Here is a 26,526-nt window from a genome sequence, read left to right as displayed (position 1 = left end):
TTTGACATGAGAAAATGTGATGTTAAATCATTTTTAATTATTTTTTTGTGTGAGTCTTATTAATGCACCAATTATAGATCTTGAAAATTTATTTTAAATGATTTCTTTTTAAAATAGATCCTACAAATATTATTTATAACAAAAAAAAACATATCGGATGAAAAAAAAAAAGAAATTCTGACATTACCACCTTAGCCATCAAATTTACATTTGATATTTTTCTTTTGACATCTCTATTGGAGATGCTCTTAACCTTCTTTCTCATGTCAACTTTGTCATCTCGATTGGGTAAATGATCCGTCATTTGTTACCGTTATATGTTTATGTAGTATTTTTGACATCTCCTTTAAAAACGGTTTAAATCAACAACAAACAGTTTTTCTTTGAATAATCAAGTATGGTTGTTTATTGAATTCAAACCTAATTTAGAAAGTAAAAAAATGCAATAATTTCGAAACCATATAAACATGCCATTAATTTCGAAATGGACTGCCAAAAGACAATTCTCACACAAACTTATTCCATCCCTACCAACCGCTCATAAGCCGCCACGTCCACGGAACCGAAGAAAATCTGACCCGGAAGTTTCTCGAAATGGTAAGAGTTTCGTGTGGGTTCCCTCTCCCACTCCCTCTCCTCATCTTCCCAACCTCCCACCCTATAAATTCCCCCAAGGAACCTTCTAGAACCACCATAAACGATTCCCCCCTTCATTCCTCCAACCCAACTCTCTCCCTCTACTTTCCTCTCTCTCTCTCTCTCTCTCTCTCTCATCGTCTTCCAAATTTCCATGTCAATTTTCCTTTAACGTTAGAGGTGCGGCTTTCGATATGGCTCCGACGCCGGTGGAGCCGACCGGCGAGTCCACGTCCAGCGAGTCGTCGCAGCGAGCTCTTCCGACTCCGTTTTTGACCAAGACGTATCAGCTCGTCGACGATCCCTCAATCGACGACGTCATCTCATGGAGCGACGACGGATCCAGCTTCGTCGTCTGGAACCCCACCGTCTTCGCCAGAGATTTGCTCCCCAAGTACTTCAAGCACAACAACTTCTCCAGCTTCGTACGGCAGCTCAACACCTACGTAAGCATCTTGATTTTGTTTCTTCAATTTCCGGCTATTTTCCGGTTGGAATTTATTAATTTCTGAATGTTTTGTGTTCGAATTTCAGGGATTTCGGAAGGTTGTGCCGGACCGATGGGAATTCTTGAACGATAGCTTTCGGAGAGGCGAGAAGCGGCTTCTCTGCGAAATACAACGCCGGAAAATCAACCCTCCGGCGCCGCCGGTGGCGTCGGTTTGGGCGGTTCCGACGGCAAAACCGATTATTTCCCCGGCGAACTCGGGCGACGAGCAGGTGATATCTTCGAGTTCGTCGCCGATCAGAGCATCGTCGGAGATTATGGACGAGAACGAGAGGCTGAGGAAAGAGAACATGCAGCTCACCAAGGAGCTGGTGGAGCTGAAGTCCCTCTGCAACAACATCTTCACCATGGTATCGAATTACGCTTGCGCCCAATCGGAAAGCGGTTTCCCGGAGCTAAAACCGCTCGATTTGATGCCCGGGAAGCGTTTCTCCGGAAAGAGGGAGAACGAAGAGGAAGAAGAGGCGAGTCCGAAGCTTTTCGGGGTGGCGATTGGGGCCAAGCGCGCGCGAGAGGCCGGCGGCGATGGCGTAGAGAACGATGAGACCAACTTGCGGCTTCAGCAACCGAGCGCTAGCGAGGTTAAATCAGAGCCGTCGGATATTGGTCATAAGGAAACGCCGTGGCTGAAGCAGTGCCACATGGCTAATCAGAGGGTGTGCAATTGATCATAAGTTAGAAGCAACGGTAGATATTATATATATTATATGGAGTTGTAATAGAAGAACCAGGATTGAGGCACGTGTTAAAAATGGGTTCACGTGCGTAGTCAACCTCCAGGGGCCCATTCCCTTCAAGAAGTTTCTTAGACTTTCTACTCTTTTAGCTTTATGAATTTTGGAAATAACACTTTTGTTTTGTCCTCCGCCTTTTGATTTTGCATGATATTCCACATGGAATCTGATCAAATGTTCCCCACTTCCCACAGAGACAAAGAAAAAGAAAAAGCTGAAATAATAAGTCTACTAGAAATTAAGTTGGGAAAGACCATACCCAAAGCAACCAATCAATATGATAAATCTGATCAAAATTCTTGTGTTCATCGGTAATATAAAATTATTTTATTTTTGCGGCACCTTATTTTTCAAAATTTCATTGAGTTTCGTGTTTAAATATCTAGCTGACTAAACATCGTTGAATTTATGTCAATTTTGGTGTAACATCATAATTTAATGTAACTGGATATCGAAACTTATAAGTAAATACTAAATCGTGGTGTGTGTTGATTGAAGCCTACAAAATTGAGTTTGGGCAAATTCAACAAAAAACGATGAAACTCATATTTGAGTAGTTCATCGTAATTGAAGATGGACTATAACATATTTTCGGTCTAGTGATTAAAATATTTGTGTCGATGGAATTATTGATATTCAAATTGAGTTGTATTTGATGAAATGATGAAAATTGGCTCAAAAACGTGAAAATTTAAAATGAAACTTTAAGGAATTTATCGTTATGTTAATATAGCGGTTTGTCAATATTTAACCATTATGTTGGAAATATTGAAGAAATTTATCGTTTTTGGGCGAAATTTAAGAGTTTCTTATCTTTCTCTAAATTCTCCGATATTGCTACGAAAAAATCAATGTACAGAACACATGAAAACTAAATGGTGCTTAATTAAACAACTCCAGCTTTTGATATGAGATTAGCAGACTAATTATACCATTAGTTTATAAGCCCTACGTCCCTTCCTAATTAGTTTACATCATCATTGTTATCAAATTCTTTGCCATAAAACTCTACATTTTACTCGTCATTAATCCCTTTGAGAAACTTGAGCACTTGAAGCATTGTAGGCCTCTGAGCTGGGTTATCAGAGACGCACACACAGGCAATCTTCAACACTTGAACCATCGTGCGCTTCGAATCCGCGTCAAGCACCATCGGATCAAGAACATCAGCAGCCTTCCCCTTCTTCAGCATCTGAAAAACCCACCCCACTAAATTCCCGCCTTCCAAATCTTTGAAATCGGGTCCGGTTGGCTCTTTCCCTGTCACCAACTCGAGCAGTATCACACCAAAGCTATAGACATCTCCCTTTGTGGTAGACCGCCCGCTCTGTCCATACTCAGGTGGAATGTAGCCAAATGTTCCGGCTATATCGGTGCTAATGTGAGTCTCACAGGCATTGATCAATCTTGCAAGTCCAAAGTCTGCAACTTTGGGTTCGAAGTCTTCGTTGAGCAAGATGTTGCTGGCTTTGATATCCCTGTGGATGATATGGGGGCCGAATCCATGGTGAAGAAAAGCCAGGCCGCGGGCTGCACCCGTTGCAATTTTGAAACGTCTGTCCCAGTCTAGGCCTTCAGGATCTCCACTCCGATTTCTCAGCCAAATGTCGAGGCTCCCATTTACCATATACTCATAAACAAGGAGCTTCTCCTCGCCAAGAGAACAGTACCCGAGTAATGGAACGAGATTTTGGTGGTTTACCTTCCCCAGGGTTTCCATTTCAGCCATGAATTCTCGATGTCCCTGAGTTTTATACTCATTTAGCTTCTTAACCGCAACGGCTTTCCCATCTGACAACGTGGCCTTGTACACGGTTCCAAAGCCTCCATCTCCTATTATGTTTGTCTTGCAGAAGTTGTTGGTGGCTTCAAGAATGTCAACTAAAGTTAGCTTGAGAAGCGGCTGCTGAGACATGGCAACGTTGATGCTCAGAAGCTCCTTTGATCTGCTGCTACTGAGAAAATAATGTTCCATGAAACTAGTCAACCTGGTTTCTTCATCTTCTTCAGGATCATGCCGACTGCTTCGGGTGATCCATCTTACTACAGCATAAGCTGCAACAATAAAGATTAGAGCACTTCCAACTACAATAGCAGCGACTCCCTGGGCATTAAACAATGCTAATTCATCAAAACTCTTGGCATGGCAATCCAAATCTTTACTTCTCCCACACAGTTTCTTGTTACCGGCAAGCGATTTTTCTGACAGGTTCCGGCAAATACCACTATTAGGAAGGGGCCCTTCCAACCTATTTTCCGCCAAGTTCATGTAAAACAGATTGATGAGGCTGCAAATTTTCTCTGGAATCTGTCCAGAGAGCTTGTTACTTGAAACATCAAAATACTCAAGTTGCACCAAATTCCCAAGGTCTGGAGGAATCTCTCCTTGGAACGAATTTGAATGAAGATCCAAATCCGTCAAGTATGACAGATTACCAAGAGAATGGGGCAGCACCCCATCAAAGAAATTATTGCTCAAGTTCATCTTTTCGATCCTCCAAGCTATGGTATTCGAGAACAGCTTATCAACTCCACCATTAAGGCGGTTCTCCTGAACATACAGCCCCACGAGATTCTGCATGCTTGACAGCGATGAAGGAAGCTCGCCATCTAGCTTGTTTGAGCTTAAATCCAAGTGAGTTAGCTCTTTCAATTCCCCAAAGCTCACAGGTACAGAACCAGATAACTTATTACCAGTCAAATTAAGCTTCACCAAGCTTCCTAAACGACCAAAGCTTCCAGGGATGGTACTCGTAAGCTGGTTATTTCCCAGATTCAAGCCTTGAAGCTTCGGCGAATCACCAAACTCAGGAGGAATGGAACCACTGAGCATGTTCCCAGACAAATCCAAAGTTGTAAGGTTTGTTAAACGAGCGAGGGACCTTGGAATTTCACCAGAGAGCAGGTTGTTGCTGATCAAAACATCCACCAGAATAACACAGTGACCCAAATCTTCAGGTATTGCACCCGACAACCTATTGTAGGACAGATCAAACACTCCAACATGTTGCACAAAGCTCAAAACCGGGATATTTGCTTGTCGAAAATACAACGATTTTTTCAAAGGAATTGAACCAGATAGATTGTTGTGAGAAAGTACCAGACATTGCAATTGGCTTAGCTCTGCCAGCTCCGTTGGGATAGAGCCGCTAAGCTGATTGTTTCCCAGATCCAATGTAGTAAGACCGGTGCACTTGCTAAGCTCCGCCGGAATGTTCCCTTCCAGAAGATTCGAATTCAATATTAGAACAGAAAGGCTGCTGACATTTCCGATCTCTTTAGGAAGTTTTCCTGTCAGGCGATTGTTACTGAGGACGAGCCTTTCCAAGACAGCTGCCCGACGAATCTTATTCGAAATTGAACCGCTCAGCTGATTGTTCGAAGCTGTGAACTCCATCAAATTCTTCGAATTCCAAAGACTTTTCGGTATTGTGCCCGTGAAGTTGTTCGAATCAAGGTCGATCACCATGAGTGGAAGCTCCGAAAGGTAATGAGGGATTGCGCCGGCAATCCGATTGTTCACCAAGTTGAGCTGCGACAAGTTCTTGCACTTGACAAACGTGCTGTCAATTGTTCCCGAGAGGTAATTGCTATCGAGATCAATCTCCAAAAGCGAACCCGCATTGCAAATCTCTTCCGGAATCGGACCCGTCAACAAGTTATTGCTCAAGCTAAGTAACCTCAGCATAGAGCAGTTGCCAATCTCCGGTGGAATTTTCCCGGAAAACAGATTGCTCGAAAGCAGAAGCGATTCGACTTGCTTCAATTTTCCGAGCCAGGAAGGCAAGATGCCCGAAAGCTGGTTCTTTTCAGTGGAAAAAGTCATCAGTGGAAGCTCAGAGAGCTCTTCAGGCAACGGCCCCGAAAGCGAATTGAACGAAAGCATCAAAGTCGTCAAACTTTTACAGTTCCCTAGCTCAGCAGGAACAGACCCATTAAGCTCTGTGAAAACCAAAGCGAAAATGCTCATGTTCTGCAACTTCCCTACGCCTTTTGGGAACGAACACCTCAATGGGTTGTACGAGAGGTCAATTTTGGTCAACGATTCCAGCTTAGAAATCTCTTCCGGCAACGGCCCTGTTATGGAACAGGAAGCAGCGTCCAAAATTTCGAGCCGCGAAAGCTCTCCGATTTCGCGGGGCAACGGGCCGGAGATATGATTGTTGCCAATGTAGAGGTCCGTGAGATTCTTCAGGCTACCAATTGACGGTGGAATTTCCCCAGAGAGTGAATTGCGTGATACGTCCATGGAAGCTATAGATTGAAGCTTTGGAAACAGGTCAGAGGGAAGAGAACCTGAGAGGACGTTGTTGCCCAGGTCCAGGAACTTCAGCCGGGTCAAATTTCCAATCTGGGTCGGAATTTCTCCATAGAAGTCATTACTGGAGAGCTCCAGGGTTTGAAGTAGAGATAAATATCCCAGCTCCGGCGGGATTTTCCCGGTGAAAAAGTTGGTTCCGAGCTTCAGGGTCTCCAGCTCAGTCAACTCCGCGATTTGGGTCGGTATTTCGCCGGAGAGCTGGTTACCAGTGAGGCAGAGGTGGTTTAGGTGTTTGAGGTTGAGAATTTGAAGTGGAATTTTACCGTGAAGTAGGTTGGAGGAGAGGTCCAGCACGGCGAGGTTGGAGAGGGAGAAGAGGGAGGGAGGGAGCGGGCCTCTGAGGGAGAAAGACGGGAGGGCGAGCACGGTGACTCGGCCCAATTGGCAGGAAACGCCGACCCAGTCGCAGTGCGAGGCGGAGGGCCGCCACGAGGAGAGAACTGCGGGGTTTCCGAGGACGGTTTTGAAGGAAAGGAGAGCTTTCCGTTCAGGGTTTTGGACGTTTTGGCGGGAAACGCCATTGGCGAGTAGAATGAGGGACTCAAAAACTATGAAAATAACTAAAAACAGAGGCTTTATCGACGCCATGAAAGGGCAATTTGAGAAGAAGAAAGAGGGGTCGGAAGCTATGTTTTTCAGAGAGAAATGGCGGTGGAGAGAGGGGCTAACGGGTCATTTCACAAGCGTTGAGAAGAAGCTTGGACGCCATAGCTTTTCTCTGCGAGTTGAGTGTTTGCCAAGGAGGCCATAAAAGATCGAAGACGAGGACGACGGAGTGTTATTAATTCGGTCAGGAGAAGATTTGCACCGCTCACGTGACTTGTACTCTCGTAACGGCGATTCTGTTAAATTTGCAAATGATCCCCTTTTGTGACCCACATATTTCTTGAATTTATGTTCTGACCGCAATATGTTTCCTAGATTTAACATATAGATCCACCAGTGTCCTACTTTGTGCTACTTCATAGAATCCAGCTTTTGTCTCTTTTTAGCTTCTTTTGTATTTTCAAATGGAAAAGGATCCAGCGACCAGATCATTTTCTTAGGGATCTTAGAGATCTCGTAATCTCATCTCATCATCGTATATCGTACGGTCAGTTTTCGTTAGATACAATTCATATTTAATTTTAAATTTTAAATTTTGAAATTATTTATGACCGCACGATGTACGATAAACGGGTAAGATCAAGGAATCCCTAGGAAAATACGTTTTCAAATGTGCAGGTGCTTCGGAAAATATGGGTTCTGTTTTTTTGCATGCCATGTCCCCATCTCTTTTCCTTATTCTTAGCACCATGTATGGATGTATTTGCAATGATTGATTAGAAATAAGTACTTTGTGTAACTTTTGTTGTTGTCCCATAATTACTGTTATTCTCATTAAATCAAGTTTGCGTAGCTATAACATAGACTACGACCATCTCAATGATCAGATATAGTGATTGTATCAAATAAATTTTAACACTTTAGCCAAATTCAAATTTCACAATTGTGGACAAATTAGCATTTTGTAAGATTAAGGAGCTCATATGCAAGTTAATAGTTGAGGGAGCAAATTGAAAGAAGATCATAAGTTGAGAAGACAATTGATAATTTTTTCCACTTATTTGTTATTGATGGGGTCCACGCGATTTGGGTGAGATATATAAATAAAATAAAGTAAGAGCAGAAAAGCTTTCTTTGCCGCTCAACTCTATGAAAGTTCCAAGTTTACACGGGATAAATGTGACCCAACTTCTACCTTTTTCCTACGCTTACTGAAATTTTGAAGAAAAATAAAAACGGTTTGTAATTGACTACAATAATAATAAGGGAAATTTTATTTAAACTTATTAATCCTTTTTTCACATCTAATTTAGAAATTTTATCCCACAAACTTACCATTTTATCCTCAAATACAAAATTTACATACTTGAAAAAAATTACACAAACACATAAACTCACCCAACCACTTACCCTGGCAACAACCAGATTTGATTCTTGTCATCATTCCAGAAACTGTCACCACCGATCTGCTCTTTATCTCGTCGTTTTTCAATTCTTCATGCCCAATTCCATGGGACTGGATTTTCGTCCGACTATTGTCTCCTTAAACCTTAATGAACTAATTATAAAAACCCAGCAAATAATACAATTCACCATCACCAATTCAAAGTTGTTTGTTATTGCATTCTCTTGATTTGTAAAGGTATGACTCCAACTACTTTGTCCTCCAAACCCTTCTTAGCATTTGCATCAACAATTGCAGAACAAAAGTTAACCCAATTGCTAATCTTAGCATATGCAGCACCGATTCATCATCACCTCGCATCTGATATAAGGCTCTATGTACTGCAATTTGTTCAGTCCTCACCAATTTCATGTTCTTTGAGTCTCTAACTATATATGTAAGTCTTTCCCTCTCTCTGTCAATGAGCACCGCATTACAGTACTGCAAGAATACAATTTCATGGATGTCTTGATTACTGCAATAATTCAAGTTCAATTTGGTTATGACTTATATATATGCAGACCTTCGGCAATCCCTTTTTGTTGTTCTTCTCCACCCTCCGGCAATCCCTTTTCTGAATTCCGGCAACCCACCCAGCCACCAATTGTGGCTCTCAGGGCCATTTCGACCCACCCATATTCCCCAGTTGATACTTTCTTTCTACACCCATCTTTTCTTTAGGGCATAATTGGAATATAAAATTTAACAAAAATTTAATGGGTGTAGAAATAGGTTTATTGGGTCCAAATAAAATTTCCCTAATAATAACTAAGTCTTATTCGATATTAATTGAATTTGGTACTGATAATAAATTTAATTTTTTGGAAATACAGAAAAGAGAATTTTTGTAATTCCCAATATTTGTAAGCCCAAGAAATGGCTAAATTTACTATATTAGACAAACAGCGGTAAATAAATTGCATTGAAATCACCAAGTGGTACAACTTGAACATTTATATCTAAAAATCATCACTCTCCATTTTTTGGTTTCTAATTTTTTTCTTGAAGATTTCTATAAAAATGGTGAGGATCAACACTTTTTTTTTCTTTTTTAAAACAAAGTACGATATTTGAGAACGAAATACGTACAATTATTTCCCATGATGAGATTCACTGCATTTAGTTTTTATAAGCAAACATGTAGAATTTTTACAAAAAATTAAGTACGACTCTGAAAATGTTTAGCAATGCATATGAAAGAAACAAATAATAAATGCTTCTATTGTGCATATGTTTTTCTATCAAACGGAATTATAAACACAATAATACTTTTTGTTGTTTCAGAATTCAGAAATAGTCTTACAAAGACCCTCAAATACTTTGGGTTAGATTATCATTCATATATAAACTTAATTACAGTTACTTAATTATGATAATTCTCACATCAATTGATGCTGGAGTGAATTGTATAAGGCTAAAATACATGAGGGTTTGTAATTTTGTGAGCGGTGCACTATAGTTGGCATGAACGGTCCCTTCTTTCTCCAATGTAGATTGATACTCTCAACAAGCCCCTTCACTCGTGAGAATTTTCAAACATAACATGTGGACAACACCAAGTGGGTGATGTGAAGCACGTGTGTTCGTTGAGTTTCACACATCTGCTCTGATAACATGAAAAAACTTGAGGTTCCACAACAAACCAATTGGTAATATCAAAAGTTATGGCTGGTTTAGTATTGATGTGCTTTGAAAAAAAATTGTTTCTGCTGTGCTGTGAGAATAAGCTCATTTTTGCTGCTTCACGTTTTCAACTTTTTTTGACACACCCCGTCCCGAAGGAGGGCATGCTGGCCGTCACGTGAGAGTGACGTAACCATTTGCACAGTACGGAAGCTTTAATTATACAATTTATAAGTTGATACACCCGAAGGTGAGTCCTAATTTTGTCCAATCTGTCAGAACACCGTCGAATTCCTCGTAGTCACCACACCTTTGTGATTCCTGAACCTGGAGGGGCGCAAAACCAAAATTGAGTGGGTCAGTAAAACAATTCTTTTCCAAATCCAAACATTTCTCATAACGTTGTAACCCCTCTCCGTAAAACCTGTATACTTTCCCAGAAATGTAAAATATAAATATACATATATATTCTCAAAACTTCATTTTTACTATCTCAACATTATCTCTTTATCAATCATGCCATGCCATGTCATCTCAACATTTCTCATATTAATTATGCCATGCCACATCATCTCAACAGTAATAAGGTATGAATGCATCAACATAATCATATCAGGTGCAAGAAAGTAATCAACCGTAGGCCCTCTAATAGCCCTATACGGTTGAACCTAGAGCTCAAAATCTATCATTATCACTCTACCGGAGTCACCTCTGTGACCCGTCCGGCCTTCTGCACGCAAGTTACGCTCTAGTGCTTCTCATAAATCATCTGTGCACATAATCTAAGGTCACCCACCAGTCGGAATCTCACTAACACTCTCGCGACTGGTCTGTCGTACCCACTCCGCGTGGACTGTACGACTAGCATCTACTTGGATCCAAGGCGAGCGTGCGATGCGGTGAATACTATAAGCACTAAACCATGGTGCAGGATTTGAGCTCAATATATATCATCATCATCATAACAGTAATTAAATACTCATCTGTGCGTCCACCGCACCATTTCATACATATGCATCATAAATCAATTCTTACCTGTGCGTCCACCGCACCAATTCATACATATGCATCATATATTAATTCATGCATGGCATTTCAACTCACATTTCTATATACTTTTCATATCAATTCTATGCATGGTATTTCACTTCCCGTTTTTCCACATAACTCATATGCATTTCATTTTAAACATAATTTCATGCATTTTCAATTTCTGGGAAAACGTTAAGTATATATATATATACGGAAAACAAAACTGCCCACTCACCTGGAGTTCGCCCTACAACTCCCTAGCACAATACGCCAAGGCGTCATGACGATCGGCGCCTAAAACAATAATCAATTCCAACCTCAGAATTCATACCGATAGAATATATAACTTATATAAAATACGTCACTACGTAGATTGATCCGGAAGATCCACCCCTCAGATTTTAAATCCATAACTTCCAGAGGTCCACATTATACCTCTAGGACAACATCCTAAAATTTCATTACCATCCAACGGTCGGATCTCCGTCAATTTCCAAAACTAAGTGACGGTTAACATTTTATATTATGGACTTACAATTCCAATTCCGGAAGATCCGTAACTCGGATTCCCAATCCGTAAGTTCCAATAATCCTCAAATATTACGTATTACAACGTATCAAAGTTTGGTGATGATCCAACGGTCGGATCATCAATTCACATTTTCACCTAATGTGAAAACTATAAAACGTTATTTGAACACCTAACCAACAATCCTCAATAACTTTCTCATACGGTGTTCAATTTAGGTATATGAATATACCACAGTGATCTACTCGACGTCACGGACGTCGACATATTTTTAAAATAATTTTATTTTTATTTTTTATTTTTACTGTAGCACATTCTTCTTCCTTGGGTCGCCGGACTGGTTTTTCCGGCGGCCGTTTTCTGGGCAGTTTTTCAAATTGCCATAACTTTGTCATTTCTCAACGAAATCAAGTGATTCAAAAACGAAAGTTGTAGCCCTTGAAGAGACAAAGAGAATGGTACCTTTCCCAACACCTAGTTCGCCGTGGTTTGGCCGGAAACTGCCTCGAAAGCCTCGGAGGTCGCCGGAAACTGGGTATTTTTCAAATGAGTATAACTTCTTCAATACTCAACGAAATTGAGTGAAACAAAAAGGAAAGTTGTAGTACTTGACGAGACGAAGAGATTGATACCTACCTCGACTCCTAACTCGCCGGGGATTCGCCGGAAAAAGCCTCGAAAGCTCCGGCCAAACTTTGAACTTGTCGATCTCCGTGTTCTTACGTCCAAAAACTTCCAACGAAGCACTCCGAGCTTCCTTGGGACCTCACTAAGCTCACTATGAGCTTGGATTGTCCTAAAAATCAACCAATTCAAAGCTCATGAACAGTACACTTTCATGGGGAGTTTAGAATCTAGGTTTTCCGAAGTAAAACTTACCTGAAATGGATACCAACGTGATCGTGAAGTCCTCAGGATTGCCATGGTAGCTTTAAATCCGACGTTGGTATAAGTTTTAGGTGGTTTTGGGTGGTTGCCTGTGTGTTCGAGAGGGTGAGAGAGAGAGAGAGTGAGGTCTGAGGAAGAGAGAGTATGAAGGACAGTATACGGGAAATGGGGAGGGTTTTGAGGTGTGGGGATCCCACATGTCCAATCCAATCCCAATTTCATAAAATTCCATCATAAAATTTAAGTCTAAGTCTCCACTCTAATTACCAAATTTTTTTTGGAGCTTAGATATAACGAACGTGAAAATTATACCTTAGTCACGTATTAGGGACATTTTCGTAATTTCATGTCCTCGGAATTAAAAATTCCGGGACGGGCTGTGACAATCTCCCCTCCTTATAGAATTTCGTCCCCGAAATTCCAGCAACCAACTAAATCATCTATACTCATACAATAGCCTCGGATAAATCTCTCTCATCCGATTCTCTTTCTCCCACATAATTTTCTACTGAATGATTTCCTTCACAAAGCTTTTACTACTTACTCTGTCTTAATTCTCAGGACCTTCTTTTTCCAATCCAAAGTCGTCCTTGGTTCCTTATCAAGTCGAATCCAATTTAATTCTCAATAGTTGCACCAGAATTCCATGAGACGACTCTGCCACCTAGTGACAACGCATCGAACACAAATACATTAAGTACCGTTGCCCTGTCTGAAAAAAAATTTATTACTCAACACTGGAGTAATTGTACTAACTTGGTACATTGACCAATTATCACTTCAAATTCGATCATAACCATCCTATGTACAAGGAAACTTGTACACATAATCCAAAGTAATATCTTTCCATTTCCACTGCGAAACAGAAAATAGTTATCTCAATCCAAAGGTTTATCTCTTTCTGCCTCAATCTGCTGACCAAATAAAACTGTCGAATGGTATGATAAATCTTATTAGTTTTGGAATATTGCAGAAGTTGAACAGTGAACTTCGTCCAATATTTGCTTGCTTCAAATCCTCAGCATTAGGCACATACTTTTTGTTTTCATGTATCCACATACCATTTGATTCACGAATCATGTACTCATTCTTTTTCCCTTCTTTCTCTGCCTTGGTTAATTCTTAAATTTCCTCGTCAAACATTTAAGTTTCGAGTACGAACTTACTAAAAATGCCTAACTTGAAATTTAACAAGTATAACTTCTTCTCGATCTTGCATTTTTAATTTTTCTTCCATTGGTTTTCAATCCACAAGATGATACTCTTGGCAAACGTGCCAGACATTAATCTTACTGTAGTCTTCTCACCAAGTGCTTGAGCTAGAACAAACTTTACGATCACCCTGATCGTACAATCATGTTCATTAAGCAATACAATTCACATTCGCTGCCTCCTATCAAAATCCTTCCAAGTAATGGATATTGAAGACTCTTTTGATTTGTAAAATCTTGCATTCTTATCAAATATAATGCCTTCATAACTTCACAGCAAGAATGGTAATCATGACTTCCAAGTCACCCGTAGGGTAATTCATCTCATGAGGTTCCTTTTATCGTGAAACGTATGCAATCACCCTAACATTTGCATCAACATGCCTCCAATACCATTCAAGAAACATCACTAAAAATTTATGATTACCACTATTCTCTGGGAATACCAAAATACGTGCATGAGTGAGGAAATACTTCAGTTGTTGAATCCTTTGCTCACAATTTCCTTCCCACTCATACATAACCTCTTTTCTCATCAGTCTCGTTAATGACAAAGCAATGACTAAAAATTCTTTCACAACCATCCAAAATAGCCTGGTAAGCTAAGAAATTCCAAATCTCAATTACGACTCGTGGTTGTTCCAAATTCTCAATTTCTGCTATCTTTTAAGGATTCACTTGAATACCTTAAGAATATATAACAAATCTCAGAATGCCACCTGATTCGTCTAACTTTAGCATTTGCTACTTAGCATACAACCAACGTTCTCTCAATCTTTGGTTCACCGACTTAATACGTTTACATGCTCTGCTCTGGCTCAGAATATGCCAGAATATCTTCAATGAAAATGATATCAATCTATCAAGGCATTATTGGAATACTTCATCCATCAACTCATAAAACAGCATGAGTATCCACATAGCATCACCAAACTTCATAAGGACCATAACAAGTCCAGAAACCATCTTATGATCAACGTTAATATTCAATTGGTAGTAACCAGATCTCAATTCAATCTTTGAATCTTCGCAATTACTTCTGAGCTGGTTAAATAAACATCAGTACATCACCATGGATAACGGTTCTTAATCGTTACCCGACTTCATTGTCTATAATCAATGAACAATCTCTAAGTCCATTTTCTTTCTCACCAACAACTGGGGCTCCTCAAAAGTGTTGTACTAGGTTGAATGAAACTTTTATCAACCAATTCTTTCAACTGAATTTCCAATTCCCTTAACTCATCCTGAACCAATCTCCAATATAAATTTATACCTGGCAACAAATCAATAATGAACCTCATATCTCTGCCTGAAGGCAATCCAGGTATACTTTCAAGGAAGACATCAAGAAAAGTCTAACTCTTTCGACATTATTCACACTACTCCAAACAACATCATTTAGCACCACATGAGCTAAGTATTTTTGACAGCCTTTCGAAAACAATCTCTTTGCTCTCACAGCATAAATAACGGTCTGACTCAATCCACTTTGCATACTTACAAAAGTAATCTCTGGTCATCCAGATCGATGGAAAGTACTGGTTTCCCGTAACATTCCGTCTTGTCACAATTATAACCAACCAATCTAATGGAACAGAATTAACTGATACAATATATATTCTATTATTATTAAGCATTCTAAATAAGTACAACACTAACATAAAATAACCTACCGGTTTGCTTGCTTAACGAATCCACGAATGAGTTATTAATATTACGGTCTGCAGCCCGCAATACTGATAAATCATCGTTGTCTCGATAAGTAGGCAACCACTCTCAAAGATATAACATTACTATTTTGTTACTCAAGGCAAAATACATACACTCGTCTCAACTACATTTATTTACTACTCTCTAGGTAATAACATACATAATAAGAAATATATCAGCCGAAGTCAACTAGAATGACCAATACGGTTGATTCAACTCTTATCTCAATAATACGTCGGCCGGATCCACTCCGCGTGGTCGGTACGGCCGAGCCTATAACTCACCAATTTCTCATGTGTCAGTCGAATCCACTTCTCATGGTCTGTACAGCTGAACATATAACTCATCAAATCTCTTTGTACTCACGGTCAATCCGACCAAACTACTAAGTCCATAACTCTGCTGAATCGACACTATGATATCATGGAAAATTGTTGAGTACAACTGATTCTAGGGACGATTCACAATTCTGTGTCCCCTCTGTTCACATAAACACATTCATTAATTTCACACTTCCCAAAGTGTTAATTTTTGTACCTGCAGCACAAGGTACATTTCCTTTACTCGAGACACCTTGTCTCAAATATCTGGGATTACCAGTATATCCATCACTTTTATTCTGACCAGCGACATTAAAACCTCAGCTAGAAGAATTAACTCTAGCTTCACTTCTTTCGAAGCTCTAAATCTTTCTATATCCTTGATATGACGAATCATTAACTTTATCGTCTTCTTTTAATTCCCATTCATTTCTTATTCTTCTTTATTCTCGTTGCTCATGTTCTCAGAGTCCTCAAGATTCAACAACATCTAGCATACTCCTGATAAGAACTACAATGGATAGTGGTCACCCAAAATACCACTTCCCTTTTGTCACCCAGCTTAAAACAACATAACACCTCCACCAAATTAACAACAATATCTGGATGGAACGAGGCTAGTCTGAAAACTTTCTATAATATCCCTCGATCATCACCTTCCTTGTCTCATATTTGTAAACTCTTGTTTACTACCATCGATAAATGCCGGAGGGATAAACTTTTCCTTTAAACAAGTCCTTAAACAATTCTCAATCGACTGATTCCTCTGGTGACAACAATTCATACTCCTGTTTCCACCAGGATACAAATTCATAACCAAAACCAGGTAGTCGTCTCGACCCCTTGTCAGAAGGAAGATTCCTTTGACTTGCATATTCCGAAACATCTTTTCCAATTGGTTAATCCGTCACTTTGTTCCCTCAGGTTCATCATTTCTCTTAAGTGATTCAAATTCAACTCATAACCCGTCTTAAAATGTCCATTTTTCTAATATACTGAATCACCATAAGAATAGTTTCCCCTAACCCGCTAAATCAGGGAGACTAAGTTCCTCTAACTACGTGGTTTGCTACGAGGCGGTGTAGTTCTGACAGAATTCACTAGAAACTTCTCAAGATGTCCAAGATTGCAACCATGCTCTGATACCAACTGACACACCCCGTCCCGAAGGAGGGCATGCTGGCCGTCACGTGAGAGTGACGTAACCATTTGCACAGTACGGAAGCTTTAATTATACAATTTATAAGTTGATACACCCGAAGGTGAGTCCTAATTTTGTCCAATCTGTCAGAACACCGTCGAATTCCTCGTAGTCACCACACCTTTGTGATTCCTGAACCTGGAGGGGCGCAAAACCAAAATTGAGTGGGTCAGTAAAACAATTCTTTTCCAAATCCAAACATTTCTCATAACGTTGTAACCCCTCTCCGTAAAACCTGTATACTTTCCCAGAAATGTAAAATATAAATATACATATATATTCTCAAAACTTCATTTTTACTATCTCAACATTATCTCTTTATCAATCATGCCATGCCATGTCATCTCAACATTTCTCATATTAATTATGCCATGCCACATCATCTCAACAGTAATAAGGTATGAATGCATCAACATAATCATATCAGGTGCAAGAAAGTAATCAACCGTAGGCCCTCTAATAGCCCTATACGGTTGAACCTAGAGCTCAAAATCTATCATTATCACTCTACCGGAGTCACCTCTGTGACCCGTCCGGCCTTCTGCACGCAAGTTACGCTCTAGTGCTTCTCATAAATCATCTGTGCACATAATCTAAGGTCACCCACCAGTCGGAATCTCACTAACACTCTCGCGACTGGTCTGTCGTACCCACTCCGCGTGGACTGTACGACTAGCATCTACTTGGATCCAAGGCGAGCGTGCGATGCGGTGAATACTATAAGCACTAAACCATGGTGCAGGATTTGAGCTCAATATATATCATCATCATCATAACAGTAATTAAATACTCATCTGTGCGTCCACCGCACCATTTCATACATATGCATCATAAATCAATTCTTACCTGTGCGTCCACCGCACCAATTCATACATATGCATCATATATTAATTCATGCATGGCATTTCAACTCACATTTCTATATACTTTTCATATCAATTCTATGCATGGTATTTCACTTCCCGTTTTTCCACATAACTCATATGCATTTCATTTTAAACATAATTTCATGCATTTTCAATTTCTGGGAAAACGTTAAGTATATATATATATACGGAAAACAAAACTGCCCACTCACCTGGAGTTCGCCCTACAACTCCCTAGCACAATACGCCAAGGCGTCATGACGATCGGCGCCTAAAACAATAATCAATTCCAACCTCAGAATTCATACCGATAGAATATATAACTTATATAAAATACGTCACTACGTAGATTGATCCGGAAGATCCACCCCTCAGATTTTAAATCCATAACTTCCAGAGGTCCACATTATACCTCTAGGACAACATCCTAAAATTTCATTACCATCCAACGGTCGGATCTCCGTCAATTTCCAAAACTAAGTGACGGTTAACATTTTATATTATGGACTTACAATTCCAATTCCGGAAGATCCGTAACTCGGATTCCCAATCCGTAAGTTCCAATAATCCTCAAATATTACGTATTACAACGTATCAAAGTTTGGTGATGATCCAACGGTCGGATCATCAATTCACATTTTCACCTAATGTGAAAACTATAAAACGTTATTTGAACACCTAACCAACAATCCTCAATAACTTTCTCATACGGTGTTCAATTTAGGTATATGAATATACCACAGTGATCTACTCGACGTCACGGACGTCGACATATTTTTAAAATAATTTTATTTTTATTTTTTATTTTTACTGTAGCACATTCTTCTTCCTTGGGTCGCCGGACTGGTTTTTCCGGCGGCCGTTTTCTGGGCAGTTTTTCAAATTGCCATAACTTTGTCATTTCTCAACGAAATCAAGTGATTCAAAAACGAAAGTTGTAGCCCTTGAAGAGACAAAGAGAATGGTACCTTTCCCAACACCTAGTTCGCCGTGGTTTGGCCGGAAACTGCCTCGAAAGCCTCGGAGGTCGCCGGAAACTGGGTATTTTTCAAATGAGTATAACTTCTTCAATACTCAACGAAATTGAGTGAAACAAAAAGGAAAGTTGTAGTACTTGACGAGACGAAGAGATTGATACCTACCTCGACTCCTAACTCGCCGGGGATTCGCCGGAAAAAGCCTCGAAAGCTCCGGCCAAACTTTGAACTTGTCGATCTCCGTGTTCTTACGTCCAAAAACTTCCAACGAAGCACTCCGAGCTTCCTTGGGACCTCACTAAGCTCACTATGAGCTTGGATTGTCCTAAAAATCAACCAATTCAAAGCTCATGAACAGTACACTTTCATGGGGAGTTTAGAATCTAGGTTTTCCGAAGTAAAACTTACCTGAAATGGATACCAACGTGATCGTGAAGTCCTCAGGATTGCCATGGTAGCTTTAAATCCGACGTTGGTATAAGTTTTAGGTGGTTTTGGGTGGTTGCCTGTGTGTTCGAGAGGGTGAGAGAGAGAGAGAGTGAGGTCTGAGGAAGAGAGAGTATGAAGGACAGTATACGGGAAATGGGGAGGGTTTTGAGGTGTGGGGATCCCACATGTCCAATCCAATCCCAATTTCATAAAATTCCATCATAAAATTTAAGTCTAAGTCTCCACTCTAATTACCAAATTTTTTTTGGAGCTTAGATATAACGAACGTGAAAATTATACCTTAGTCACGTATTAGGGACATTTTCGTAATTTCATGTCCTCGGAATTAAAAATTCCGGGACGGGCTGTGACATTTTTTCATCCAAAATTGTGAAAATAAACTGTTTTTAAATGTTTATCAAACATCTTTTTGAGCTAAATTTTTTTTATTCCCATTTTTTTATAAAAATATCTCAGTACCAAATCAGTATTAACTCAACTTATTTTTAAGCTCATGCAAAATTTCTCGTCTTATTAATATGAAATTCATTCTCAACTGAAACGTATTCCCCAAAAAAATTTCTCCTCGACGCTAGAATCATAGGTGTGCAACCTCTAGAGTGAACTGACGCGAAAAGCCCTCGAGTCGATGGTGACGGAGAGCCAGAGGACTCGGGCATAGCAGTGTATGGCACTGCGTGACATTGACATTAGACTGTGATTATTTGATGAGACATGAGAGTGTACAGGGGGAGGGGAGGTAGAGGGGGGACTGCCCCTGCGGCTGATATGTCCCTTCACAGGAAGCAAACCATGAACAGAAATTTAGGCGCACCCTGCCTCTGACCCCTGTCCCCGCTACATTTCATTTCATTTTATCCATAATCTCAATCTTAATTAGTTTGCGACTTCATGTCTCAAAATTTCTTTGATAAATACAAACACCGAGTGTTTACGTTTATGAAGTAATTAGATCATATTTTACGGTTGTTAATCATCAATATTAAATCAGATAATCAAACCAACAATCAATTGTGCTTCGATACTTGACGGGACGATTGTACTAAAAAATTATTCACACCTTCAACAAAAGAAAAACACAATAGTATAGGGGTGTGGAATGTTGAAGAGAAAGTATAAAGGTTTGAATACTTCTAGCAACCAAATTAAATTAAAAAGAAAAGAAGGTAGGGAGGGTATCAGTTTGTGTTTTTTGTCTACTGAAGAAAGCTGATATGGGCAGAAAGCTTTTACACAGAGGAGGGGGGCATCTGCCTTGTCCTATTGAAGCTGTATGGCATGAGTTGGTGGCGGTGGCATCTGCCTAGTTCAGGGATCTTATATCACCTGTGAAGATCTTCTGCCACCAAAAGTAGTATCAAACATTTGATCCCCTTTTTCTTCTGGACTAAAAATTTAAAGCCAAATTTCCCACTCCTAATATAAGAAAACGGATAGACGGCTCATCCTTGATTACCTATAAATTAGATTTTTTAACATGGCTTAGGGATTCAACGTAAAAATAGAGTGGCGATGGTTGATTACCTGACCTCTCCCTCTTCTCTTTTATCCGGCCTTGAAACTGGCATCGTAAAATAAACTTATACAGGCGGAATTAGATTTTAGGGTAAAATACAAAAAACTACCTCAACTATTGATGTCACGATACTTTCATACCTCATCTTTTAAAATTGACAATGTCATACCTCATCTTTAGAATTTGTGCCAATGTCATACATCCGTCAGTTTTTCTATTAATTTTTCTGTTAAGTGCTGACATGGCTTGACACACCCCGTCCCGAAGGAGGGCATGCTGGCCGTCACGTGAGAGTGACGTAACCATTTACACAGTTCGGAAGCTTTAAAAATACAATTATACAGGACTGCAACCTAGGCTCTGATACCAAACTGACACACCCCGATCCTAGAATCAAGGCGTGACGGCCAGCACGCCTTGATTCTATGATCAGGGTGTGTCATGGCTACATGCAGGATCCACTCACTAATAATTAAATATATTTTTAATAATTAAAAATTAAAAAATATTTTTTTTTAACTCTCTCCCCCCCCCCCTCTCTTCCCATTTTTAATAGAAAGTCGTACATTCCCCTCTCTCTCTCTCTCTTCCCCATCTTCCTGCAATCCAGAAATAAGAAAAAGGAGGAGGAAGAAGAAGAAGGAAAAAAAAAAAAAAACCCAACCCAGTTCGTCCCCCCCCCCCAACAAACCCAGAAAGAAGAAGAAGAAGAAGAAGAAGGAAAAAAAAAACCTAAACCAAACCCAGTTCGTTCCCCCTCCCCCCACCATAAACCAATCCCCTGCAACTCAGAAAGAAGAATGAGAAGGAAGAAGAAGAAGAAAAGAAAAAAAAATGGAAACCAAGTTCGTCCGTCCCCCCCCCTCCCCCCCCAACCTGTAGAAGAAGAAGAGAGAGAAGGAAAAAAAAAAGGGTATGTCCCCCCCGCCCCCCCAACACCCAACATGCAGAAGAAGAAGAAGAAGAAAAGAGAGAAGGAAAAAAAAAAAAGGACACCCAGTTCCCGCCCCCGCCCCCCCCCCCCCCCCCCGGCGGCACGCACGTACCCACCCTCTTCCTTCCACATCCATTCCCCCCATTTTCCCGATTCCACCTCAACGAGATTTGGGTTTTTTTCTGGTTTTTTTTTTTTGGTTGCAGGTAGTGGGTGCGAGGTTGGGTGGGAAGGTGGGGAGGTTGGGTGTGGAGAGCGGGTGCGGGGAGAAGAGGGGGTGGGGAGCGGGGAAGACAAATCGGTTTTTTTTTTTTTTTTTTCTCTTCTTTTTTCTGGGTTGAAGTTGCAGGAAGGGGGAAGAAGAGAAGATGGGGAGAAGAGAGAGAAGGGGGAAGGGGACAAACTGATTACTGGTTTTTGTTTGTTTGTTTGTTTTTTTTTTTTACTTTTCTTTATTATTTTAATATTTAAAAAATATTAAATGATTTTTTGTAGTTTTTAATAATTTTTTAATAGAAAATGGGTCCCGAATCAAGCTACGTCATCATTTAAGTGAGAAATTCAAGCCAAGTTAACGGAAGGTATAATATTAGCACAAATTCATAAGATGAGGTATGACATTGTCAATTTTAAAAGATGAGGTATGAAAGTGTCGTGACACCAATAGTTGAGGTAGTTTTTTGTACTTTACCCTAGATTTTAATATATATGCTAAAAAATTTTACTTTGTAGCTGTAATGAGACATTTTGATTTATGTTGTGAAGGAAGCTAAAGTTATATCATAAAATAATTGACAATATGTGGAATAGTCTAATTTACTTATAAGCTTATGCAAGATTTCTTGTCAATATGAGATTCATTTCAACAATTTAAAACCGCGACTAGTAGTTAATGAGGAATTTCTCGTTGCATGTTTAAGCCAAGCAGTGTTCCACAATTTAGACTAGGTAAGTGGCTTTCGAACTCATTTATTTCCGCTATACACCGTTACTCATTTATGTTTTGCAAATTGATTAAATCAAAGTGAAGTTAAAAGACAAAAATAAACGAAGTTGTAACTAAGAAAAAAAATGCCTGCCGAAATCATTTTATTTAGGCTAAATAGTCAAAATGGTCATTGATATTTGCATAACTTTTCACTTTGGTCCCTAACATTTCAAATCGATAAAAATGGTCCCTGAGATTGTCCACCATCCATCATTTTCGTCATTCCGTTAAAAACTCCGTTAAGTGTCCCGGAGCTCTTGGGCGAACGTTTGGGCAATTTTCAAAGTTTCGTAACTCAATTGTTTCTTAATCAAATTCAACCCATAATATATCAAAATGAAGATAGGAAAGTCTAGAATAAGATTATATCTATTTGGAAGCCCAATGGCTGCCGGAGTTACCCGGAAAATAGTCTCAAAGTTGACTGGTCCGAAGTAAAATTGGAAAACTCTTCGGAAACTGGGTAAATTTTAAACGTTTATAACTTCTTCAATACTCAACGAAATCAAGTGATTAAAAAACAAAAATCATACTTCTCAACAATATAAAGAGAATGGTACATTTTTCGACGGCTAACTCGCCTTGGTTTGACCGGAAAACGGCTCGAAAGTGGCTTTCTGGATCTCAAGTTAGCCACTTTCAAGCAATATTCTGGCCAAACCACGGTGATTTAGCCGTCTACAAAGGTACCATTCTCTTCCTCTCATCGAGAAGTATGATTTTTGTTTTTGAATCAATTGATTTCATTGAGTATTGAAGAAGTTATGAACATTTAAAATTTACCCAGTTTCCGGCGAGTTTTCCAGTTTTCCCTCGGACCAGTCAACTTTGAAGCTATTTTTTGGCCATCTCCGGCAGCCATTGGGCTTCCAAATAGATATAATCTTATTCTACACTTTCCTATCTTCATTTTGATATATTATGGGTCGAATTTGGTTAAGAAACAATTGAGTTACGAAGCTTTGAAATTTGCCCAAACTTCCGGCCAAGAGCTCCGAAACACTTAACGGAGTTTTTAACGGAATAACAAAAATGATGGATGATGGAAAATCTCAAGGACCACTTTTATCGATTTGAAATGTTAAGGACCAAAGTGATGAGTTAAACACATCTCAATGACCATTTTGACTATTTAGCATTTTATTTAAAACGTTTTATCATTCTTTTGTCAATTTTAAAACTTCTTGTTAAATAGTGTAGTTAATGATTAGAAGCGGCAGAAGCTGAGAGGAAGAACACATCACATATATTGCATGAAAATTGAAACCCTAGCTAGGGTTCTTAAGAAAGTAAGCAAGCCATTAATGGCAGCAACAAGTGAAGGAAAGTTTCGGGGATGACCACATGTCTAGTCTGCAGTGCACTAGTCCATTGAACAAGAACAGTAATCGGAAGAGCTGAAGCGTGCACGTTTGGAGAGAGCTGATCTAGATTAGAAGAAGGAACAAGAAGACGGATTGGTTGCTAGATTTTGGGAAAAATTAAGGGTTGGGATTGATGGAAAATAAAAGGAGAAAAGCTTGTTTTGGTTTGCGTGAAGGAATTCCAAAAATGGAAGATTGAGAAAGATTTCTGAAGTGACTTTGCGTGAGAAAAGCAGAAGCAGGTGAGAACATCAACATGCATGGCTTTGCAATTTGGCATCATTTTAAGTGCAAAAGTACAGTGTCTAGCAGTGCTTCTGCCAAAAACTACTTTTTCCCCAGCTGATGATATGAGTCCTTACGTATCTGTGACTGTGAAACAACCGCATATTTATTGATTCCCTCGAGTAGTTCTGGATGTTGGACTGATGGTGGATTGATGGTAGGCTTTGATTTCTCACTGTGTGTTTCCGATGACATGTTATTAGATGGTAGGTGCATGATTTTTTTTTGTTTTTTAAGTACATCAATATTTTTACACTGAAAGTAAGTGAAGTTTCATTAAGCCACACAATAGACAACGTAATTTAATATCAAATTCGCTATCTACGATATTCAAACCTAAAATCTTTCATTTCCAACTAAGAGGAATAATACCAAAACGTAATACTGAGTAACGATAGTAGATACATGTTTAAATTCATTTCACTATTTCTATTTGGGTTTTGCTGTGCTTTCATGGGCCAAAGATTAGGAACACTGAATTGGTCATGCACATCCAAGTTGGCTGCCCATTGAACCTCGCCAAAATCCTTTGTCAATGGACCAATTCGGCTCAACTTGTTCAAATTGGACTTTACCGGGAAACTTTTCAATTTGCCTCTTAAACTTTAATTCGAGTTGCAATTTCTTACTATGGAAAATATTGTAGCAACGAGTCGTATAAAGTAACAATTGCTGTAATTTTCCACCTACCTACTCTACTCAGTCGGGTAAGTTCGAAATAAGGAAAAATGTATGGGAGTAAATTTCTGGTGTGTTTTGATCACTGTCGGCTTTGAGGGAGAGCAACTTGTGCAATTGCACAGGCCCCCCACCTCCAAAGGGCCCCAACTTTTGCCTAATGTATGGTTAGATTAATTAACTTTGCGATTTGATCACTTTGTTTCTTGTTTGGACTGAGAGAATGGAGTGGGAGATAAAGAGATTAAGGAAAGAATATGTGGATTTTCTGTTTCAAATTTTTAATATCATTTATTGCTAAAGATCTGCCTTTGGATTTAGTGTATCACTACATTATTCACCGTTTTGTTTTGTTTCATGGCTTCTTTTAAATGTTTACTATTAATTTTGTCTATTGATCATATAAGATAATTTTTTATTGTTTTAGTACATTTTGGTGAGATTATGTAATAAGATACGAGAACAACAGGACCGTTCATGATTTAGGTACAGAGTCCTCAAAATCTTAGAGATGATCTTATTTTGATGATCTCGTTGTATTTGGGACATTGATGTTTTTCATTTGGACAGATAATTCAATTCCTCACACACAACTCAAGATAAAAACAACAGTGAAAAACTGGATACCCTCAAACAAGGCTAAGAGATTCTATTCTTTCGTTTGTTCTACAGAAGCACACATCAATTCAACGTCCAAGAAACAGACACGTTGACGTAATTGACCAAAAGAGTGAAGCTGCCCAAAAAGATGAGAAACGTGTCGAATGCGGAGGAAAAGAAGTCTCACAGATTTGCCCATTGAAGAGAGAATTTTTAGTGTAACAGATAAACGGATGGTACAACACGTATCATTATATAAATGATAGGATATCTATGCTAAAAGGTTAATAATCTAAAAAATAAAATTTATCACCACTCTTATTAAAACACGTGATGTATCACTTGTGTTTCCATCACAACTAAAAATTTCTCGTAATTGAAGATGATGATTGGAGAAGACTGTGAGTGAGGAAGACAGCAGTCAATTGCAAGAATAAAATGAAAAGGCTTTTCAGGGTTTCTAATCGAAAGAGTTGTCAAGTTTGGAATGGTTAATTCCCCATTCAATGATTCGTTGTCCATCCGGCAAGTGCTTGCATCCTCTCAAATTCCTTTGGTTTTTGTTTTTGAGACCTTTCGCATTTAAATATGCGTGCTCAAAGGAAGACACATCTTGCATATGTTAAAACATCGATATCGATAAAAATATCTTGGTAGAAATATTCTTAGATACTTAATATCGATGTTGATATCGGTTTTCTTCGATGTAAATTTGTTAAAAAATATAAAAATTTAAAACGAAATTTTTTAGAATATCAAAAACTGATTTAGATAAGTCATTCAGTACTACGGTCTGGTGGTATGAAATGTCTTGGGTTCGAATATCGTAGAGAACAAATTCGATACCAAATTAGGTTGACCATTGTGTGGCTTAGTTGAACTCCCTCATTCCCTTAGGGTAAAATATATCGATGCACTAAAAGAAAAAAAACACTGATTTAGACAAAATATAAGAGCTTTTGTGATATTTAAACAATATGTATGAAATACTGATGAATTCCATTGATTTTAAACGAAATTTAATAGTTTATTCAATATGGATTGAAGTTTAGACTTCATCCTCCTCTTTCTATATCCTTTTTTGATTTTTTAATATTTCTATGAAAATAGCGACTGTATCGAAAAAATTTCAGACACTACATGCAACTAAGTTTTAGTCTCA

At 39.2% G+C, this 26,526-nt stretch overlaps 2 protein-coding genes and 1 long non-coding RNA gene across 4 annotated transcripts; 1 reads left to right on the top strand and 2 right to left on the bottom strand.

Moving 5' to 3' along the window:
* The first annotated feature begins 548 nt into the window (after positions 1–548).
* LOC126629003 (heat stress transcription factor B-2a-like) lies at positions 549–2,009 on the top strand. Its single transcript, XM_050298893.1, has 2 exons — positions 549–1,082; positions 1,171–2,009. Exons 1-2 carry the CDS (start codon positions 831–833, stop codon positions 1,810–1,812), a joined length of 894 nt encoding a protein of 297 aa, XP_050154850.1. The 5' UTR covers positions 549–830; the 3' UTR covers positions 1,813–2,009.
* Positions 2,010–2,743: 734 nt separating this feature from the next.
* On the bottom strand, positions 2,744–6,990 carry LOC126628991 (leucine-rich repeat receptor protein kinase EMS1-like). Its single transcript, XM_050298876.1, has one exon. It carries the CDS (start codon positions 6,785–6,787, stop codon positions 2,894–2,896), a length of 3,894 nt encoding a protein of 1,297 aa, XP_050154833.1. The 5' UTR covers positions 6,788–6,990; the 3' UTR covers positions 2,744–2,893.
* Positions 6,991–10,021: 3,031 nt separating this feature from the next.
* LOC126629013 (uncharacterized) lies at positions 10,022–19,340 on the bottom strand. 2 transcript variants are annotated; one of them, XR_007625647.1, is made up of 9 exons: positions 18,958–19,340; positions 18,715–18,874; positions 18,541–18,609; positions 17,785–17,843; positions 12,253–16,844; positions 12,010–12,169; positions 11,836–11,904; positions 11,080–11,138; positions 10,022–10,139 (listed from the first exon to the last, which is right to left on the bottom strand). It is a non-coding gene; the product is annotated as an uncharacterized LOC126629013 (long non-coding RNA). The 2 variants fall into 2 exon arrangements; XR_007625646.1 differs by lacking the exon at positions 18,958–19,340 and having other exon boundaries at positions 18,715–18,951.
* Between the last annotated feature and the right edge of the window lie 7,186 nt (positions 19,341–26,526).

This window comes from Malus sylvestris, chromosome 7 (genome assembly GCF_916048215.2).
Source record: "Malus sylvestris chromosome 7, drMalSylv7.2, whole genome shotgun sequence".
NCBI classification, from domain to species: Eukaryota; Viridiplantae; Streptophyta; class Magnoliopsida; order Rosales; family Rosaceae; genus Malus; species Malus sylvestris.
Note: the sequence above shows the minus strand (reverse complement) of the source record. Positions and strands in the feature narration are given on the sequence as shown.

What these genes read in the sequence shown, in the direction of transcription:
- LOC126629003 (XM_050298893.1), top strand. Translation starts at nt 831, where the DNA reads ATGGCTCCGACGCCGGTGGAGCCGACCGGCGAGTCCACGTCCAGCGAG. An exon ending in TACGGCAGCTCAACACCTAC is followed by an intron (nt 1,083 to 1,170) that starts GTAAGCATCTTG and finishes TTCGAATTTCAG; the next exon opens with GGATTTCGGAAGGTTGTGCC.
- LOC126628991 (XM_050298876.1), bottom strand. Translation starts at nt 6,787, where the DNA reads ATGGCGTCGATAAAGCCTCTGTTTTTAGTTATTTTCATAGTTTTTGAG.